The 16,689-nt window shown below is 38.4% G+C and overlaps 1 protein-coding gene and 1 long non-coding RNA gene across 7 annotated transcripts in view; one reads left to right on the forward strand and one right to left on the reverse strand.

The window, feature by feature from the left end:
• HMGN3 (high mobility group nucleosomal binding domain 3) overlaps window positions 1-11,953 on the reverse strand; it is a 39,858-nt gene extending 27,905 nt beyond the window's left edge. For 5 of the 6 annotated variants that reach the window (XM_011950268.1, XM_011950263.1, XM_011950262.1 and 2 more), the window contains exon 1: window positions 11,659-11,953. In XM_011950268.1, coding sequence (XP_011805658.1) covers window positions 11,659-11,673 — 15 coding nt within the window. In that variant the 5' untranslated portion in view covers window positions 11,674-11,953. The remainder of the gene's footprint in view (window positions 1-11,658) is intronic. The other variant, XR_001002695.1, reaches the window with a different exon arrangement.
• LOC105517650 lies at window positions 10,780-13,881 on the forward strand. The gene is made up of 2 exons (XR_001002694.1): window positions 10,780-11,032; window positions 11,167-13,881. It is a non-coding gene; the product is annotated as an uncharacterized LOC105517650 (long non-coding RNA).
• Window positions 13,882-16,689: the final 2,808 nt, after the last annotated feature.

Genomic DNA, 16,689 nt, shown 5'->3' on the forward strand with positions numbered 1-16,689 from the left:
CTCTGTCTTTTTTTTTTGAGACGGAGTCTCGCTCTGTCGCGCAGGCTGGAGTGCAGTGGCCGGATCTCGGCTCACTGCAAGCTCCGCCTTCCGGGTTTACGCCATTCTCCTGCCTCAGCCTCCCGAGTAGCTGGGACTACAGACGCCCGCCACCTCGCGCGGCTAGTTTTTTGTACTTTTTTTTAGTAGAGACGGGGTTTCACCGTGTTAGCCAAGATGGTCTCGATCTCCTGACCTCGTCATCCGCCCGTCTGGGCCTCCCAAAGTGCTGGGATTACAGGCTTGAGCCACCAAGCCTGGCCCAGCAACTCTCTTTTCTGAGGACCACTTTGTAGGGAAAATATTTCTCTTGCAATCAGATATAAAAGATAACTAAAAATAAAGAAAAAGTCATGTGCCAGTATGTTCAGTGAAACTTTATTAGTGTAAATATACACAATTCAATAATGAGGGTTTATATTTAATATTAAGGAAATATAGGCCAGGCACAGTGGCTCACATCTGTAATTACAGCACTTTGGGAGGCTGAGGCAGGTAGATCACTTGATCCCAGGAGTTCCAGACCAGCCTGGCCAACATGGCAAAATCCGTCTCTACTAAAAATATACACAAGGCTAGGTGCAGTGGCTCAGGCCTGTAATCTTAGCACTTTGGGAGGCTGAGATGGGCGGATCACGAGGTCGGGAGATAGAGATCATCCTGGCTAACACAGTGAAACCCCATCTCTACTAAAAATACAAAAAATTAGCTGGGCCTGTTGGCACGTGCCTGTAGTCCTAGCTATTCAGGAGACTGAGGCAGGAGAATCGCTTAAACCCGGGGGGCAGAGGTTGCAGTGAGCCGAGATCGTGCCACTGCACTCCAGCCTGGGCGACAGCGAGACTCTATCTCAGCAAACAAACAAAAACCCACAGAAAACAATTAGCTTGGCATGGTGGCACATGCCTGTAATCCCAGATACTTGGGAGGCTGAAGTGTGAGAATCGCTTGAGCCTGGGAGGTGGAGGCTGCAATGCACTCAAGCCTGGGTGACCGAGCGAGGCCTTGTCTCAAAAAAAGAAAAAAAAAAGAAAGAAGTTTAAATATTTTAAACCTCTTTGGGCTGAGCTGTCCCTTTCACTAGAGTTACCTTTTTTATGTGCTGTGATTTTGTACAAACATGGCCATGGAGAAAGCATGTGGCTCAATCAGAAGCCTGAATTCCAGTCTGGCTCACACCTGACTTCTCTGGACTTGAGTTTCTTCACCAGTAAAGCTAGTTAAGATGGACTTTAAGATCTCACTCACCTGACTGACTTAGCTACTTGTGTACTTACTTATCACATTATATAAATGCCACGTGCACATCATGGGAATGCCAAGCACTGGGGTATCGGGAAAGCAAGGGAAAAGGGGTGCAACGGAATAATAAAGACAGCTATTGCACTTACGTGCAAGGCAATGATTGAAATGATTTAATCTTCACCACAATCTTATGAGGTTGGTAAAACATGATTATATCCATTTTATAAACTAGGAATTGTAGCCAGAGAGGTTGAGTAACTTGCCCAAGATTAATCAGCTGGTAATCTTGCTGGTAAGTATTAACAGAAGAGCTGGAATTCAGCTCTTCTAGGCTGGCTCAGAGTTCACACTCTTATCCACTCCACCATTCAAAGTGGTTTGTGTTAGTGGTCTTAATTTCAAAACTGGGTGCAGAGCTGGGATTCTAAGAAGAGCAAAAGCCTTCCGGCTTGGGAAATGCTTTAACCTGTAGCCCTAGCCAAAGAGCAAATGATATGTAAAGGAGTGCTTCCTATTCTCCATCATTCATGAGCCTCTTGAAATAACAATGAACAATAACCTATTAAAAATAGTTTATGTTGAGTTGAACAAAATTTTAGTACTATTCTGGGTTTTTAAAAAGTCAGACACACAGATCTGGTTGTTTTTATCTCAGTATTAAAACCAAAAACACCAAACCATCTATAATTTTTTGTAGTACTTTACATGTTCAGTTGCTTCTATATGGTTGTTGAATTTGAGGTTTTCAATATTTCTGAGATAAAGAGGGGCACAGTCTTAACATTTCCATTGTACAGATGAAGAGTAGAGCTTCCAAGAGGTCAAGTGACCTTCCTGAGGTAAAAAGTGGCAGAATTCACACTAGACCAAAGTCTCTGTATTGTTATACCGGGGCTCTTAAAAGAGATGTTACCAGATGGTTACTTTATTATTTTCCTGTTTGCTCGGACATACATTAATTTCTGGCAAATGGTAAACACAGTTACAATGTTCCTTGTAATTTTGCAAAACTAATCAGCTGGCTGTAATGTGATCTACATATGGTTGCTTACGGGGAAATAAGATTAAAAATTGTAATTAAGGGGTAAAGTAATGAGTAGTCAGAATGTAGTTTGTTAAAAAAATGTATTAAATAAAATACATATGGAACTTGAGTCTTTAAAGCTTCATATTTTGATCACTTCGTCTTTGGTACGTTTATCTTCCATATACATCACGCCTTACTTTTCATACCATGAATTTCTACAATGTAGAACTTAACTAATTCTGTCCAATATTATAAAAACATCCACAGTTTATACCTAAGAGAAAAAAAAAGAGCAAAAAGTAAAAGAAATAAGGAAACGAATACCTCTCAGCGTAGATTTTGTATTTCATTGCATGGGGTCAAAATAATCAAGATATAATTTTAAAATATCACTTGTACATTTAAAAAATAACACCTGTAATAAAACATTAGTCAACTGATAATCTAGAATACCTAAATAAAAATCCATCCAGTCTTAGGTCCAGTAGATATTCCTAGCTATTAAGCTTTTATTCTTGACAAGTTCCCAAAACAAAAGCATCTACTTATTTTTTAAACCCAGTCCCTAAGTAATGATAGCTTAATATTTACATTAAAATTCCTCAATATACTGTATAATATGCAAGCGTAAATACATGTTCCTGTTCACAAGGGAGTATTCCCATTATTCTATATATAGCAAATTGATGAAGACATTATATCATGGAAATAGCAAATCCAGCAGTTCACGGTAGAATCTGAGAAAATTATAAACGGTCAGACTTTTAATACTCAAAACAATCAATACTTAGGCAAGGAAACTGCGTATGTTTATCTTGTATATAAGCCTACAGTCCACTAGTTACTGAAATACCTAGAAGACTTCATGGTAATGCTCCTCTCTTACCAAGAAGAGAACTGGACCCTGAGGCCAGCCTTAGGGCAGGATCACAAATAATAATGACTTGTTGGGTAACTTTTTTTCTATGACTGGCATTTAGAAACCATGGCACCAGCCTATATTGTAATAAAGATATTTTAAACTAATGAACACTCATGTTTACGTAACTCTTGATTCCTCCATGTTTCATTCATTAGGCACTGTAGTTAAAATAAAAATACATGTGGCTATTAGAAATAAACATATGCAGAAAGTATTATGGTGTGATAGTTAACAGCAAAATTCCTGAGTAAAAGAGGGCTTGGTTAGAATGCTGGTTCTATCACTTCCTAGCTGTGTTACCCAGAGGAAATTTGTTAATCTCACTAAATCCCAATATTTTCCCCTGTGTTTGAGAAAGGCTGCAGGGTTCACTGGTTAAGATCACAGGCTCTGGAGCCAGACTTCAGGAGTGAAATCCCAACTCAGCCATTCCTTATCACAGGTGCTTTGGGGGAAGTCTGTTAACCTCTTGGTGCTTCAATTTTCTCATATGTAAAATGAGAACAGGAAGAGGACACGCCTTACTGGGTGGTTGGAAGAATTAACATCATTAATGCAAAGTGCTCAGAACAGTCTGACTCATAGAAAGAGACTACCTTCTTAGCTGTGAGATGAAACTGCTTCATTAAACTGTTGTGAGAATAAAATGAAAAATGAAATGAATAATACTTCCCTTGCATTTATTTCTAATAATTTCACATTTTTATTTAAACTAAGGTTCATTATGAATATAAAACACGTATCTCAGGTCTAGTATACCCAGGCATTCAAGAAATAGCTCGATTTTGATATTCATTCAATTTTAATAGTAGTAAGTATATTTGTGTTAATTACTCACATACATTTCTCTTAAAATATTAAATTTTGGAGCCAATTTTGAAATTTAAAACCATTTTTCTATCTTCCTACTTCTGAATGTGCACATCATTTACTTTATTTACTTTATGTGTGACTGAATACGTATTTGCCCTGGGCATATCTCAATAGCCCTGTCTCTGGATATGCCCACAAGGTAGAAGAATACTGGATTCAATAAATAGCTTGACAAAGAACCCCTATGTGATTTGACTGAATTCTTCTAAGACAGTGAAATGTACAATAAGTAAGTAACCAGTGAAAAGGAATTCAACATTTTGATTTGGTTTGTTAACTTCGACAGTGATTTTTAAATTATTCAGGAGACTAACATCATATTTCAACACACCAGGTACTGTGAAAGCAGACAGCTTAAATGGTGTTTATTTCAGTCACCATTTCCAAATTGTACCCTGCAGGAAAGTGGAATATATTTAACTCTGGTGTAAACAAAAGCAACGTTTTAGGAGAAAAATATAGGAAAAGAGGATCACTTGGTAACTGATCTTCCGAGGGAATTTTAATGTTATATGAAGATATTTTTAAACATATTTTTTTCTGTGAGAAAAATCAACCATGTAAAATTGCACAAGATTAAAGCTTATGTTCTTTCAAAAACACTCCATTTGTTATTTGGTGATTAAACATGTATTCCTATAATTGCAGTGAATTTGACATCAGGGTGGGATCTGCTTGCTCCCCAGTACTCACTGTGTGCACCATTTGTCATCCCTCAAAATGGAGGCCTAGTGCTTGTTAGAAGCCTGTGATTCTCTTAATAATTAAAATTCTCATCATCACAACAAACATCTATTGACTGTTTTACACCTGTCAGGCACTGGGCTAAGTTCTTTGTATTCACCATCTCAATTAATTCTCATAATAATGCAATGAAATAGAGCATACAATTATTCCCATTTTACAGATGAGGAAACTGAGTCTTAGAGAATTAGGAACTTAGCAGCTTAGGGAGAGGTTAAGGAACCCACCTTAGATCATATAGCTAATAAAACATAGCGAATGCCAGAACCATACTGGAGTTGCTCCCACTATATGAAATATTAAACCTACTTACTACAAAATGATTAAATTTATTTCTTCCTTCCTTTGAAAACAATTTATTCATCCATTTGTTCTACAAATATCTACACTACCTGTGCTGGGTGCTATGGGGGATGAAAGGAAGATCAGAGCCATGAATGACTTCACGGTAAAGTCAAATTAGGATTACAAAACAAAATTAATTCAAAAATAGGTAATTAGTCAAATAACTTGTGCTGATTTAGAAACATGGCTCCAGACAACTTCTTAAACACAACAGGGTGGTTAAAAGATATAACCCCCAACCCTTTTAATCAAACAACACTCTTTCTCAGTGTTTCTACTTTGGACATTCAGCCTGGACAAACCTTTGAATGCTCACAGCTCATAGCTTCTCTTGTGGCTCATTATCACTTTCTGGCATGAATTACAAATAGTTGTGTATGTGCTCTACCTATCCCATCAGACTGAAAAACCCTTAAATACAAGGGCATTTACTCATTCAGGTTGAAAAAAACAGTAATTTTTCATTTAATTTCCCAAGGTGATGGTATCTTGCATAAAGGTGATGCCCAATGAATGTTTAACATGGACTGAATGAATAATTAAATGTACAGCCCTACCATTTTGGAGCCTTTACTCAAATATAGATTCCATATCAATATTTAACTCAATCAAATGCAGCAAGCATTTATGGATGTCAGGCTCTTTCATATTCAGACTAGGAAACTCAATATTGCTAAGAAAGCAATTCTTTCCTAACTGATTTATAGATTTAATTCAATCTCTATCAAAATAATGGCAGGCTTTTTCTCTTTTTTTTGTAGAAATGTATAAGGTGATTCTAAAATTTACATGAAAACTTAAAAGATCGAATAGCTAGAAACAATTTGGGGAAAAAATGACAAAAAGTGAAAGACTGACATTGCCAGATTTAAAATCTTACTATAAAACCACAATAATCAAGATACTAAGATAGCGTAGTTTTAAAATTTTTTGTAGAGATGACGTCTCGCTATGTTGCCCAAGCTGGTCTCAAACTCCTGACCTCAAGTGATCCTCCTGCCTCAGCCTCTCAAGCTGTTGGGATTACAGGTGTGAGTCACTGCACCTAGGCCAAGATAATGTAGGATTAATATAAGAAAAGACATACAGGCCATAGAACACAATTGAGTGTCCAGAAATAAAGTTTTACACTTATGAAGGAGCTTCAACAAAGGTACGTAGGCAATTCAGTGGAGAAAGGATGGTCTTTTCAACACATGGTGCTGAGATAATTGGATTTCTACCAGCAAAAAAAGAATTTAAACCCTTATGTCATACGATACACAAAATTAACTCAAAATGGATAACATACCTAAATATAAGAGTGAAAAGTATAAAACCTCTAGGAGAAAATATACGTAAGCTTGAATTAGGCAAAGATTTATTAGATGTAACACTAAATGGATTTCATCAAAATTAAAAACTTTTGTTTTTCAAAAGACATCACTAAGAAAAAAAAATATTTTTAAGTCACAAACTGGGAGAATATATCTATGAATCATATATCTGATAAGAGACTTGTATCTCAGACTTATAAAGAACTCTTTCAATAATAAGACAACCCAATTAAAAATGGGCAAAATATCTGAATAGACATTTCACATATGATACACATTATGCTAGTAAACACATGAAAAGATGCTTATTGTCAGTAGTTATTACAGAAATATAAATTAAAATTCATTAGAATCTCTATAAGCAAAAAATCAACAATACCGAGTATGAACAAGTATGCTGAAACTAAAACTCACACACTTTGGAAAACAATTTGGAGGTTCCTTAAAATGTTAAACACAGACTTTCATACCAACTGCCACTTCAACTCTTAGAAATCTTCCCAAGAAAAACGAAAATATATGTCCATGCAATAACTTATTTACAAATATTCACAGCAGCATTATTTATAATAATCCAAACCCGGAACAATCCAAATGTCCACCAACTTGTGAAAGGATAAACAAAAACTAGTATATCCATACAATGGAATACTACTGGACAATAAAAAAGGATGATGTACTGACACATGCTACAACACAAACTAATCTCAAAAACATCATGCTGAGTGAAAAAATCAGTCACAAAAGACTACATATGGTATCATTTCTTTCATATAAAATTTCCAGAAAAGGCAAATCTACACACAGCAAAAGTACATTAGTGCCTGGGGCCAGGCTGGGAGTGGGGATTGGCTATAAACTCCATGAGGGACCTTTGTGGAATGATGGAAATGTCTCAAAACTGGATTATAGTTTTCATAATATAATATTATCAAATTATAATAGTTGCACAACTCTATACTTTACTAAAAATCACCGAATTGTATACTTTGAATGGATGAATGGACTTTATAGTAAGTAGATTATACTCAATAAATGTTTTAAAGGAAATTATATTCTCATAATTGAGAGTGCTAAGTGTCTATATCCCTCAGCACTAGCCAGTAGGTACTTTTAATCTTCTTTTAAACCAGATTGGTTATTTTAAAAATTATGTCTCATTATTCTTAACAATGTACATTTCTTTGATTTCTAGTAAAACTAAGCATTTTTGTCTACTTGAGTCTTATTTTCCTCTAAAGATATACATCTTTTCTATAAGGAAATGTGAAATACTATCTTTTTAAAATAGCAAACATTTTTCAGTGATATGTGGTACAAATATTTTTTCCCATTTTTTTATAAATTTAAAAATTTTGTTAAGTTTTTTCATATTGAAAATTTCATGTAGCCAAATTTGTCTGTGTTTTCATTTACAGTTTCTGCTTTTGGTGTTACGACAAGTTGTATTAATTTCAAAATTAACTATCACAAACCTTGATCATGGTTAGTTAGGCATCCGCTGTGCTAATAAGCCCAATGCTACTGCTACTGGGCCTTCCATTTTAAAGAAACAGATAAAAACCTAATTTTGAATTTCAAAGCTACAGGCAGATGGGCTTTCCTTCCTTAAACCTTTAAGTGTCAAGAGACATGGTTGTTTACATGCTCCATTCATGGAAAACTGCCTCATTAGAGAATTTCTGATGTGATACACTAGACATTTTAAATAGTTCTGGTGATAAGGAACAGGAAAATATTAATAAGAAGAAAGATGTAAACGTGTTTCCTGTTGCTAACCATGCCAAGACTGTGATTCTAGGCCTTGCTGGCTCATGTCTCTGTTGAACATCAAATCATCACATAACAACATGACCACTGCAGGCATTTGTGGATGTCTGGCCAGAACAGTCGAGAACTCCATCACTCATTGTCTCACCACTGAGTCCATGAATGTTATCAATTCCCCTGTAATTCCACTCACCCACCACCCATTACCTAATAAATACAGGAAACTGACATTCATATCTCGCAAACTTACAGAGTAATATGCACTGAAGAACTCTTTACTAAGTGCTTATTACTTCACAAAATACTATAGCATTTATAAAAAACCACTTGGCTTAATGTAGCTATGACTATCACACACAAAGATACACATAAAACTTACAAAGAAATGTCATAAGAACATTTTAATATTAATTGAAATGATATTGCAGCCCTGAAGTTGCCAAACTGAGGCCTGGTCATGTTAAGATACAATCAGGAGACACATTTAAATACCTGGTAACAAAAAATGACTCTGACTTCTTTTGTATATTTGAGTCCTGCCTACACTTTTTAAGACTAGCCTAAAGTAAACTTTCCTTATCTATCCTACTGGTTGTGGAATCTGTAACTACACATTCTGGAACATAGACACAGTTCTAATGTTATTCAACTGTTTTGTGCTGCTAGTCTTATCACCTCATTGAAGTAAACACAAGTTCCAAGAGAGGCAAAAACTGTAATGTCCCTACAGTATTACAACAGGGCAAGATTCCAGATATTTTCACTGCCTTTACTGTACCACTTCTTGTTCTGCAGAACAACTTACTCAGATGTTCATTAAATAACATTTCTTGATTTCTAGGGAAAGTTGATACAGGGGGCTAAGAAGGCAAAAAAAGTACTATGGGGACATTTTTAAGGCTTATTATATTGTTTCTTTAGACAGTTTCTAAAGAACTGTCTGCTCTACAAGAAATCAAGAAAAATACTGTGTAGTATGTAAATGCTTTGGCAGTTACCCCAACTCTAAAGATCTTGAAGAGCTATGCATGGATTGTCTCCAGTTCTTTTTTGTATCTAAGCAGGCTTTACCTAACGACAGTGGTTCCCCACATAAGTTCCAGTGAACTTCAGGATTCCATGAGGCTGCTCTAAGATTTGACTGATAGATGGGATGGCCATGATAGCTGTGTTTAATCTGAGGTTGTTCCTGCCCAGGTACCAACTGAGGTCGTTAGGCTTCAGGTATAGATGGAAAGCCTTCCTATTAATCAAGGAGAGATTTTCCATCACCGGAGGACACTCTGACGTCCTGAGGGATGACACACAGGTGCCTGTGCAGTTTTGCCCCTAGTCTCAGGACCATTGGCTGGCTTACGCATGGGGGGTTCCCTCCCTTCCAGGGAAACAAAACCACAATTGTTATTTTACTGTTTTTTGTTTGTTTGCTTTTTCTTTCCCTCTGTCTGCTTGAGACAGGTAGACAGGGGAAGTAAGAATAATGGTTTCAGCAACTCTGGTCCTTGAATAAACAGCAATGAAGTGTTTCATAGTCAGGGTCCATTATACATAAAGCGTGCACACCTAACCTACTGTTTATGTAAACATTTGTTAAAAATTCCCAGGAAAAAAAGATGGCCCCCAACTCACTTACTCTGTAACCCATATCTTGATGATTAGTTCCTTTGTCTCTACTAGAATTTCCAACCCATCATTAACCATCAGTCAAAATGCTGAAAATGGTGACATCACTTAATATCCTAATTCTAATAAAACAGGGCTAGAAAATACCTTCACAAAAATTAAGTTTAAATAATAAATCTCAAGTATTAGTGCTCTTAATATGCCATCTGTCTTCTTAAACTGGGAGTACCTTTGGATTTCCTTAATTCCTCTTGACCCACCCTTTCGTAAATGAGTACGATATGGGTGAGAATAAGACTTTGGCATCTATAGCATCTGATTAAATCTTTACTAGTAGTTATTGGTTGGTGAGATGCAGGGCAATTTATGTCTTTAAGTTCCAGCTGAATGGGGGTAACACCACTCAAGCTATTTTCAGGATTAAATGAGATAATGCAAGTCAAATTGTGCACAGCGTGAGGCACACAGTATGTGCACAACAAACTCTAAGACTTTTGAACACTACCAATTATTATCATTTTTAAAAAGTGGGGTAGGAGACAAGTTTCCACCCAATTCTTAGTAATAACATGTAAGAAGGGAAAAGCTTTTGAATTTTTAAAACTTCAGTATTTTAAAATAAAGCAGTCACTTTTACACACAAATTAGTCCATGTTCTTCGATAAAGCAGGATACTAGGTGTAATTTTGCTTCAAATTTAATACCCACACTGGTTGACACTGTTGGAAACATTGAGGCTGGCGGTGGGAGGGTGCAAAGCACTTGCTTAGGAACCAGCCATCACACACTGGTTTCTCAGGAAGGAGGAAAGCCTTCTCTCCCCTCCCTGGGACAAGTCGAAGCCCCACCCCGAGGGAGATGAGTCCCCGAATGTGGTAGTTGGTGTCCGGGGCCTGCGCAGAAGGGGACAGTCCGCAAGGGGCGGAAGACAAGACAAAAATGACTCCAGTTCGCTATACGCGCAGAGAGGCGGATAGCGCGCGGACTCCGCCTTCCCCAACCGCGCGTGAGTTCCAGTTGCTGGGGAGGACCTGGTAGCCCCCTGACCTTGGACGAGCCATACTGGACGCCCTGGCGCCATCCCGTCTTCCACGCTGCCAACTCCGCTGCTCCCGCCCCGAACTGCGGGTAGGTCCAGGCCGCCAGGCCCCGCCTCGCCGGCCCCAGCCCTGATTGACACTGGAGTTGGTACATACGGGTCTGCCGCGGAGGCGAGCAGGAGGGTGAGCGCTATTTTAAACATGGCTTTCTCTCTCCCTTAGCCTCGAAGCCACCGCGGCGCACCTAGCCCACGGGCACAGCCGCATGGGAATAATCTCAACATTTGCCTGATTTATTTTCTTCCCTCTCCATACGCTTGTACTTGTTTTTCTCCTCTCGCTGTTTTCCCTTCACACTAATTCGCAACCTGGCAGTTTGCAAAGAGGAAACTCCCTTTTGGAATGGAAAGCCGCTTTTGCTTCTTGTTGTTGGGGGTGGAAAACATTCCAGCGTGAATGAGTTCAAAAAGAGGGGGAAACCGCGTCACTGGACAGAAAGTAACATTAAGAGATCAATGAGGACGGGGCGGGGGGGCGGGGGAGAGAGGGAGAGAGGAACGTCTGCAACAGGCATCTAAAAACAAGCGTGGAGGAGCAAAGAGATTCCCAATCCCCGGGTTACCACCGCGCGCGTTCTGCGCGAGCCATTGCAATGCCAGGATTTACTGTAAGCACAATTTGAAGGCTTTTGAAATCTTTTTTGGTAAGGCTTACCTTTCTCTTCGGCATAATGACTATGTCGGTGAAGCAAAAAGTAAAGCAACGGGCTGGAACTGCTGGCGCCGCCGCTGGATGCTGCCTCTGCCGCTGCAGCTGCTCACGCGCAGGGCACGACGTAGCCCGGCCTCTTCGACCTGCACCTCCGCGGCTCCCTCCGGGGGCCCTGTGCTAGCCTCCCTGCTGCTCCAATGAGGAGCCCCGCCAGCCAGCCGCGAGGCCCCATTGGCTGAGGCAACGTTCTAAATTCCACGAGGGCACGCCCACCTCCGCGCGCGGTACGCGCTGTTGTAGTTTCCACTTCACCGAAAAAAATCTGCCTGGCGACTGAGCATGCCCAGTTCAACTAGTAGCCTCCAGGCCACACAACCCTGAAGTTTCATTGTTTCGCTGCGCTCTCTTTGAGATTGTAAGAATAAGAACAGCGTGTGCCTTCATAGGAAGGAAAAAGAGTAAGAATGAATACGTAAACTTTATAATGTAAATATATACAAAGCAATTACTTCATACATTTCCTACCCATAAAGGCTTTTAGTGAATGTTACATGATGGGAACCTGTAAAGCGTGGGAAGGTACTCTGTTCTGGAAGAGCGTGGCAACCTCTAAAGGCCTCAATTTCCCCCTCTAGATATATAGTGACAATAGTTCCTAAAATCACTTAGCTCTAATTTTCTAAAATCTGTGATTATAAATCACTCACTAATTCAACCAACTTCAAACTAGATGTGAAGACGAATAGAACCTGCTTGTTATGGAAATTAGGAAAAGAAATAACAGGGTAAAAACTGATTATTTTATATTTGAAACATATATTTGAATGACACCTGTCATGTTACACTTTATGCATAATGTTTCTTAAAGTTCTGCAAGGCATAAAATGAGCATTGCAAAAGTATTTCTGAATTCATTTTATGAGAACAGATTTACTCTGATACCAAAACCAGTGAAAGACTTCAAAAGAAAAGAGACTTACAGACCAATATCGCTCATAAACATAGACACAAAAGCCGTGAACAAAATTTTGCTAAATGAAACTCAACATTTAAAGGGACAATACATCATGACCTGTGGGGCTTATCTTGGGAATGCAAAGCTGCTTTTTTAAAATCTGAGAATCAATCAATGTAATTGGCAGAATTAATAGAATAAAGGGCAAAAACAATCCTTTCAGCAGATGCAGGAAAAGTGCTAGTGAATGGGTAAGCAAATTGTGATGAGCACATACAGTGGAATACTACTCAGCAATAAAAAGGAATAAATTTTCCTACATGGATGAATATCAAAAACAAAGTGCTGTATGAAAGAAGCCAAATAAAAAAGACCACACTGAATGATTTCATTCATATGAAATTATAGAAAAAGCAAAATCGGACAAAGTTAGTTTCAGAATCATCTTAGCAGGCAAAGCTCACATCATAGGAAAATGTGTTGCAGCCTTACATTATGAATATGACCAAATCCACTTTGGTAACACAGAGGCTGCAAATATGTACTAAAAATATCATCAAGCAATGAAATTTAATATTTCACTTTTTCTTTAGTGATTTTCAGAATACATTAATTGATCTAGCACACTCCAGAGGTGGTTAATTACTTTCTTTTTTGGAACATCTTTATGGACTCATGGATTTTTAGATATTTGGTGTGCATCAGTGTATTGCTATCATTATTATTACCTTTTTAATGCTCCTTTACCACATCTTAGCCAATGCATGCCCTTTCAAATTAGTGCTTGTGTCCTTTTGAGATGATCTCAATTATTTTTGATAGATTCCCTGTTCTCGGGCATTCAGTGAATGACAATAGCATACTGAAATGAACTAAGATAAAAACTAATTGCTTACAGCTAGATCAAGATTTACAGGTTGATAATTTTATCATTAAAATAATATTTATAATGAAGATATCTTGCAAGAGATTAATTTGCCAAGTGCTTGATAGTTAAATAAAGAAAAAGTCAGTGAAAACATTTTTAGTAAGATATATGTGAGAAGGATACTGAGTAGCACTTGCAATCTGGACCGGATGGCTATTTTTCTTTAGGGAGGTGGAAAGGTGCCACAACAAAGGTAGTGCTAAGGTGAATATTTCTCCTCTGTGATGAAAAATAACTCAGAAAATTGGCTTATTTGTTAATTTTTTTTTTCAAAACCAAACAGATCAACAACAGCAAACAAAATTGTGAATGTTTTTACTGCACACAATAAAAACACTACAATGAAACTGAAGCTTGCTTGTTAGATAAGGAAAGCTGATTGTGAGGACCTTGAGTCCTTGGAATCTAGTTCATTTACAAGTTATGAAAATAACAGCTTTGATTGAAAAACAACAGCATCGCTTATCTTTCCTTTGATGTAGATTTCACCTGACTGAGCACTACTCTAGGAAATGAAGTGTTCTCCCTTATGGAAAGTCAGAGCAAACCTCTACTGGTGGTCCTGGAAGTAAGAGGAGTAGGCAAAGAGAATGATTTGGCGGGTAGCTAGAATTCTAGATTAAGAGATAAAGACATCTGGGCAGAAATGAGCATGTCACATACAAGACAGTGAGGAGGTCAAGCTGGTAAGAAGTACAGACTCATTTGTTTATCAATATATTCCACTGAGCGTTTCTACTACTTTGGAATATCAGCTTCTAAGACAGTAAAAGTAGATGCTTATACTATCTTAGCTAAGGTAGACCTGGATAAATTAACGGGAGTTACTGACTAAGAAAGAAAGAAAGAAAAAAAAAATAGTGAACAAACTTGTTTTCCAATTCCAGCTCCTCTCCTCTTTTTTCTTGCTCAAAACTGTTGGAACTGTACACCTACTTCACATTTTTCAAACAGCAGGGCAAAACCATTTATGGTGTCATGACTATTATTAAGGAAAAGAAAAGAGATAGAGACATTGACAGACACACACACGCACACAGAGAGAGAGAGAGAGAGAAGGAAGGGAGAAGGGAAGGATAAGAAAAGCAAAGAAAGGGCCAAGCACAGAAAATAGCAGAGTGTATTTCACATCGTAAAGGTAAGTAACGTTTCATAAGATAATTGTTTTGATTTTCCATATGTGCTCATATAAACACATACACAACACACATATGTATGTGTGTATGTTGAATTGTGACATGAAATATGTTTTTAGTATGGTCTTGGTCAAAAAAATTGAATGCCACTGCTAATAAATATTGTGACTCTTTGACGTTCCAAAACAAATGCTTAATATTAATTTTTTTTTTTTTAGAGGTAGGATCTCACTCTGTTGCCCAGACTGGCATGCAGCGGCACAATCATAGCTCACTGCACCTCAGACTGCTGGGCTAAAGAGATCCTCCTGCCTCAGCCTCCTGAGTAGTTATATAAGTGCAGGCCACCACACCAGGCTTAGAGGAAGTTTTCAGAGGAAAGAATGACTTGCAAATCACCTCCCTCTTGAACTGTCCCTCTTTTCCTCTTTCAGGCAGACACAGGCAGGGTCCCTTAGGCTTTTGCTGTAAATAATGACAAATTACTGGAGAAGTCAGATTCAGAATCTACATATTGTTGCTTCTGATAGTTGCAACTGAACACCTACTTTGCATTTTTCAGACAGCAGGGCAAAACAAATGATAGTCATGACTATCATTAAGGCAAAGAAAGAGACAGAGACATAGACAGACACACACACACACACACACACACAGAGAGAGAGAGAGAGAGAGACAGACAGACAAAGGGAGAAAGGAAGAAAGGGAAAAGTGAAAATGATAGTGTGTTGCTTCTGATAGTTTGTAATTCCAGATTAAGTTACTATTCTTCCATAAATAGGCCAAAAAAATATGCAGTGAAGAATTCAGTTATGTAACAAAACAACATCAAAAACAACAAATAAGAGATGGCAAAAGAATATTTTGTTTGTATTTTCCAGTCAAGTCTCTACTTTGATTGGGTGCTAACTTTTGAAGAGACCAAGGTTAGTTTTTACAAAGCAACAAGAAGAGTCCAAGAACCAATGGTCCCAAATCAAATGAGCTGCCTGATAATAGTACAGATCCCCAGGCCCCAAGCCCAAGGTATTGAATGGCTAGGCTTGGAAATCTGCATTTTCAAACAAGCTTTTCACGTGTTGCTTACACTATAATTTGAAGACTAGAGTAATTAATAGACTAGGCCCTTGCTTTCAACAAATATTTACTGAATGCCAGTACCTGGATTCTGATGACAGATATCTATAAAAGCCTGTGGAGTTCTCAACACACTTCCAGAGCAGGAGCATAATTCTGCGGGTGAAACTTCCCCCACAGACCTCACTTTGTGCTTTTGCTCCATCTCAGTTTTGCTGGGCACAACCTGTTGATTTCACATTCTTCCTTTTCTCTAGTTGCAAGGAACCTGAAGAGTGATTAAAAACTGCACACATCCAGATACCTAGAAGTGTGTTCTTCTTCCCAGGCAGCCCCTCTAGGCAGCTCCTTGGGCCCCTGGGAGATGAAAATCCCTGACCCCAAATCCTCAAAGGGAACTTACCTTGGCCAAAGCCCTATAAGCCACACCCTTTCAAGGCTAAATGTCAATGAATGCATAAGCATACCTCACAACTGCATTAACAGCAAGAGGAGCCAGGGCATTCTGTGACCTTCCAAGGAAACCACTCTTTGTTTTCCCAACCTTCAATCAAGTTTAATATTTGTGCAGATTCTTTACCCCAGGTATGTTTTACACAGTTTTCCTACCCCCGGTACTTTTCAGGTTCAGTCTCTGTGCTATTTACCTCTGCTTCTTGCTCTTGCTGCTTAAACTCACAGGAGTGTGATTAATTTGCTTTTTGTAGTTCCCAAATGACAATTTGGGGATGAATTAGATATGCTCAGTAGATAGAACCAGGGATTGGGCTACATTGGTTTAGCCATTCCTTTTTGTCAGATTGTTAGCATGGCTGGTGCCAAGAGCCATCCAGGCTCAAGGAGGTGAGAAAGTTAAGGGAAGGAAATCCCCAAAGTTCATGGTGAGGACACAGCAAAGTTAGGACTCCATCCCATCCCCTTAGGTAAAAAGCCACAAG

The sequence above is a fragment of the Colobus angolensis genome, unplaced genomic scaffold (genome assembly GCF_000951035.1).
Source record: "Colobus angolensis palliatus isolate OR3802 unplaced genomic scaffold, Cang.pa_1.0 Scaffold304, whole genome shotgun sequence".
NCBI classification, from domain to species: Eukaryota; Metazoa; Chordata; class Mammalia; order Primates; family Cercopithecidae; genus Colobus; species Colobus angolensis.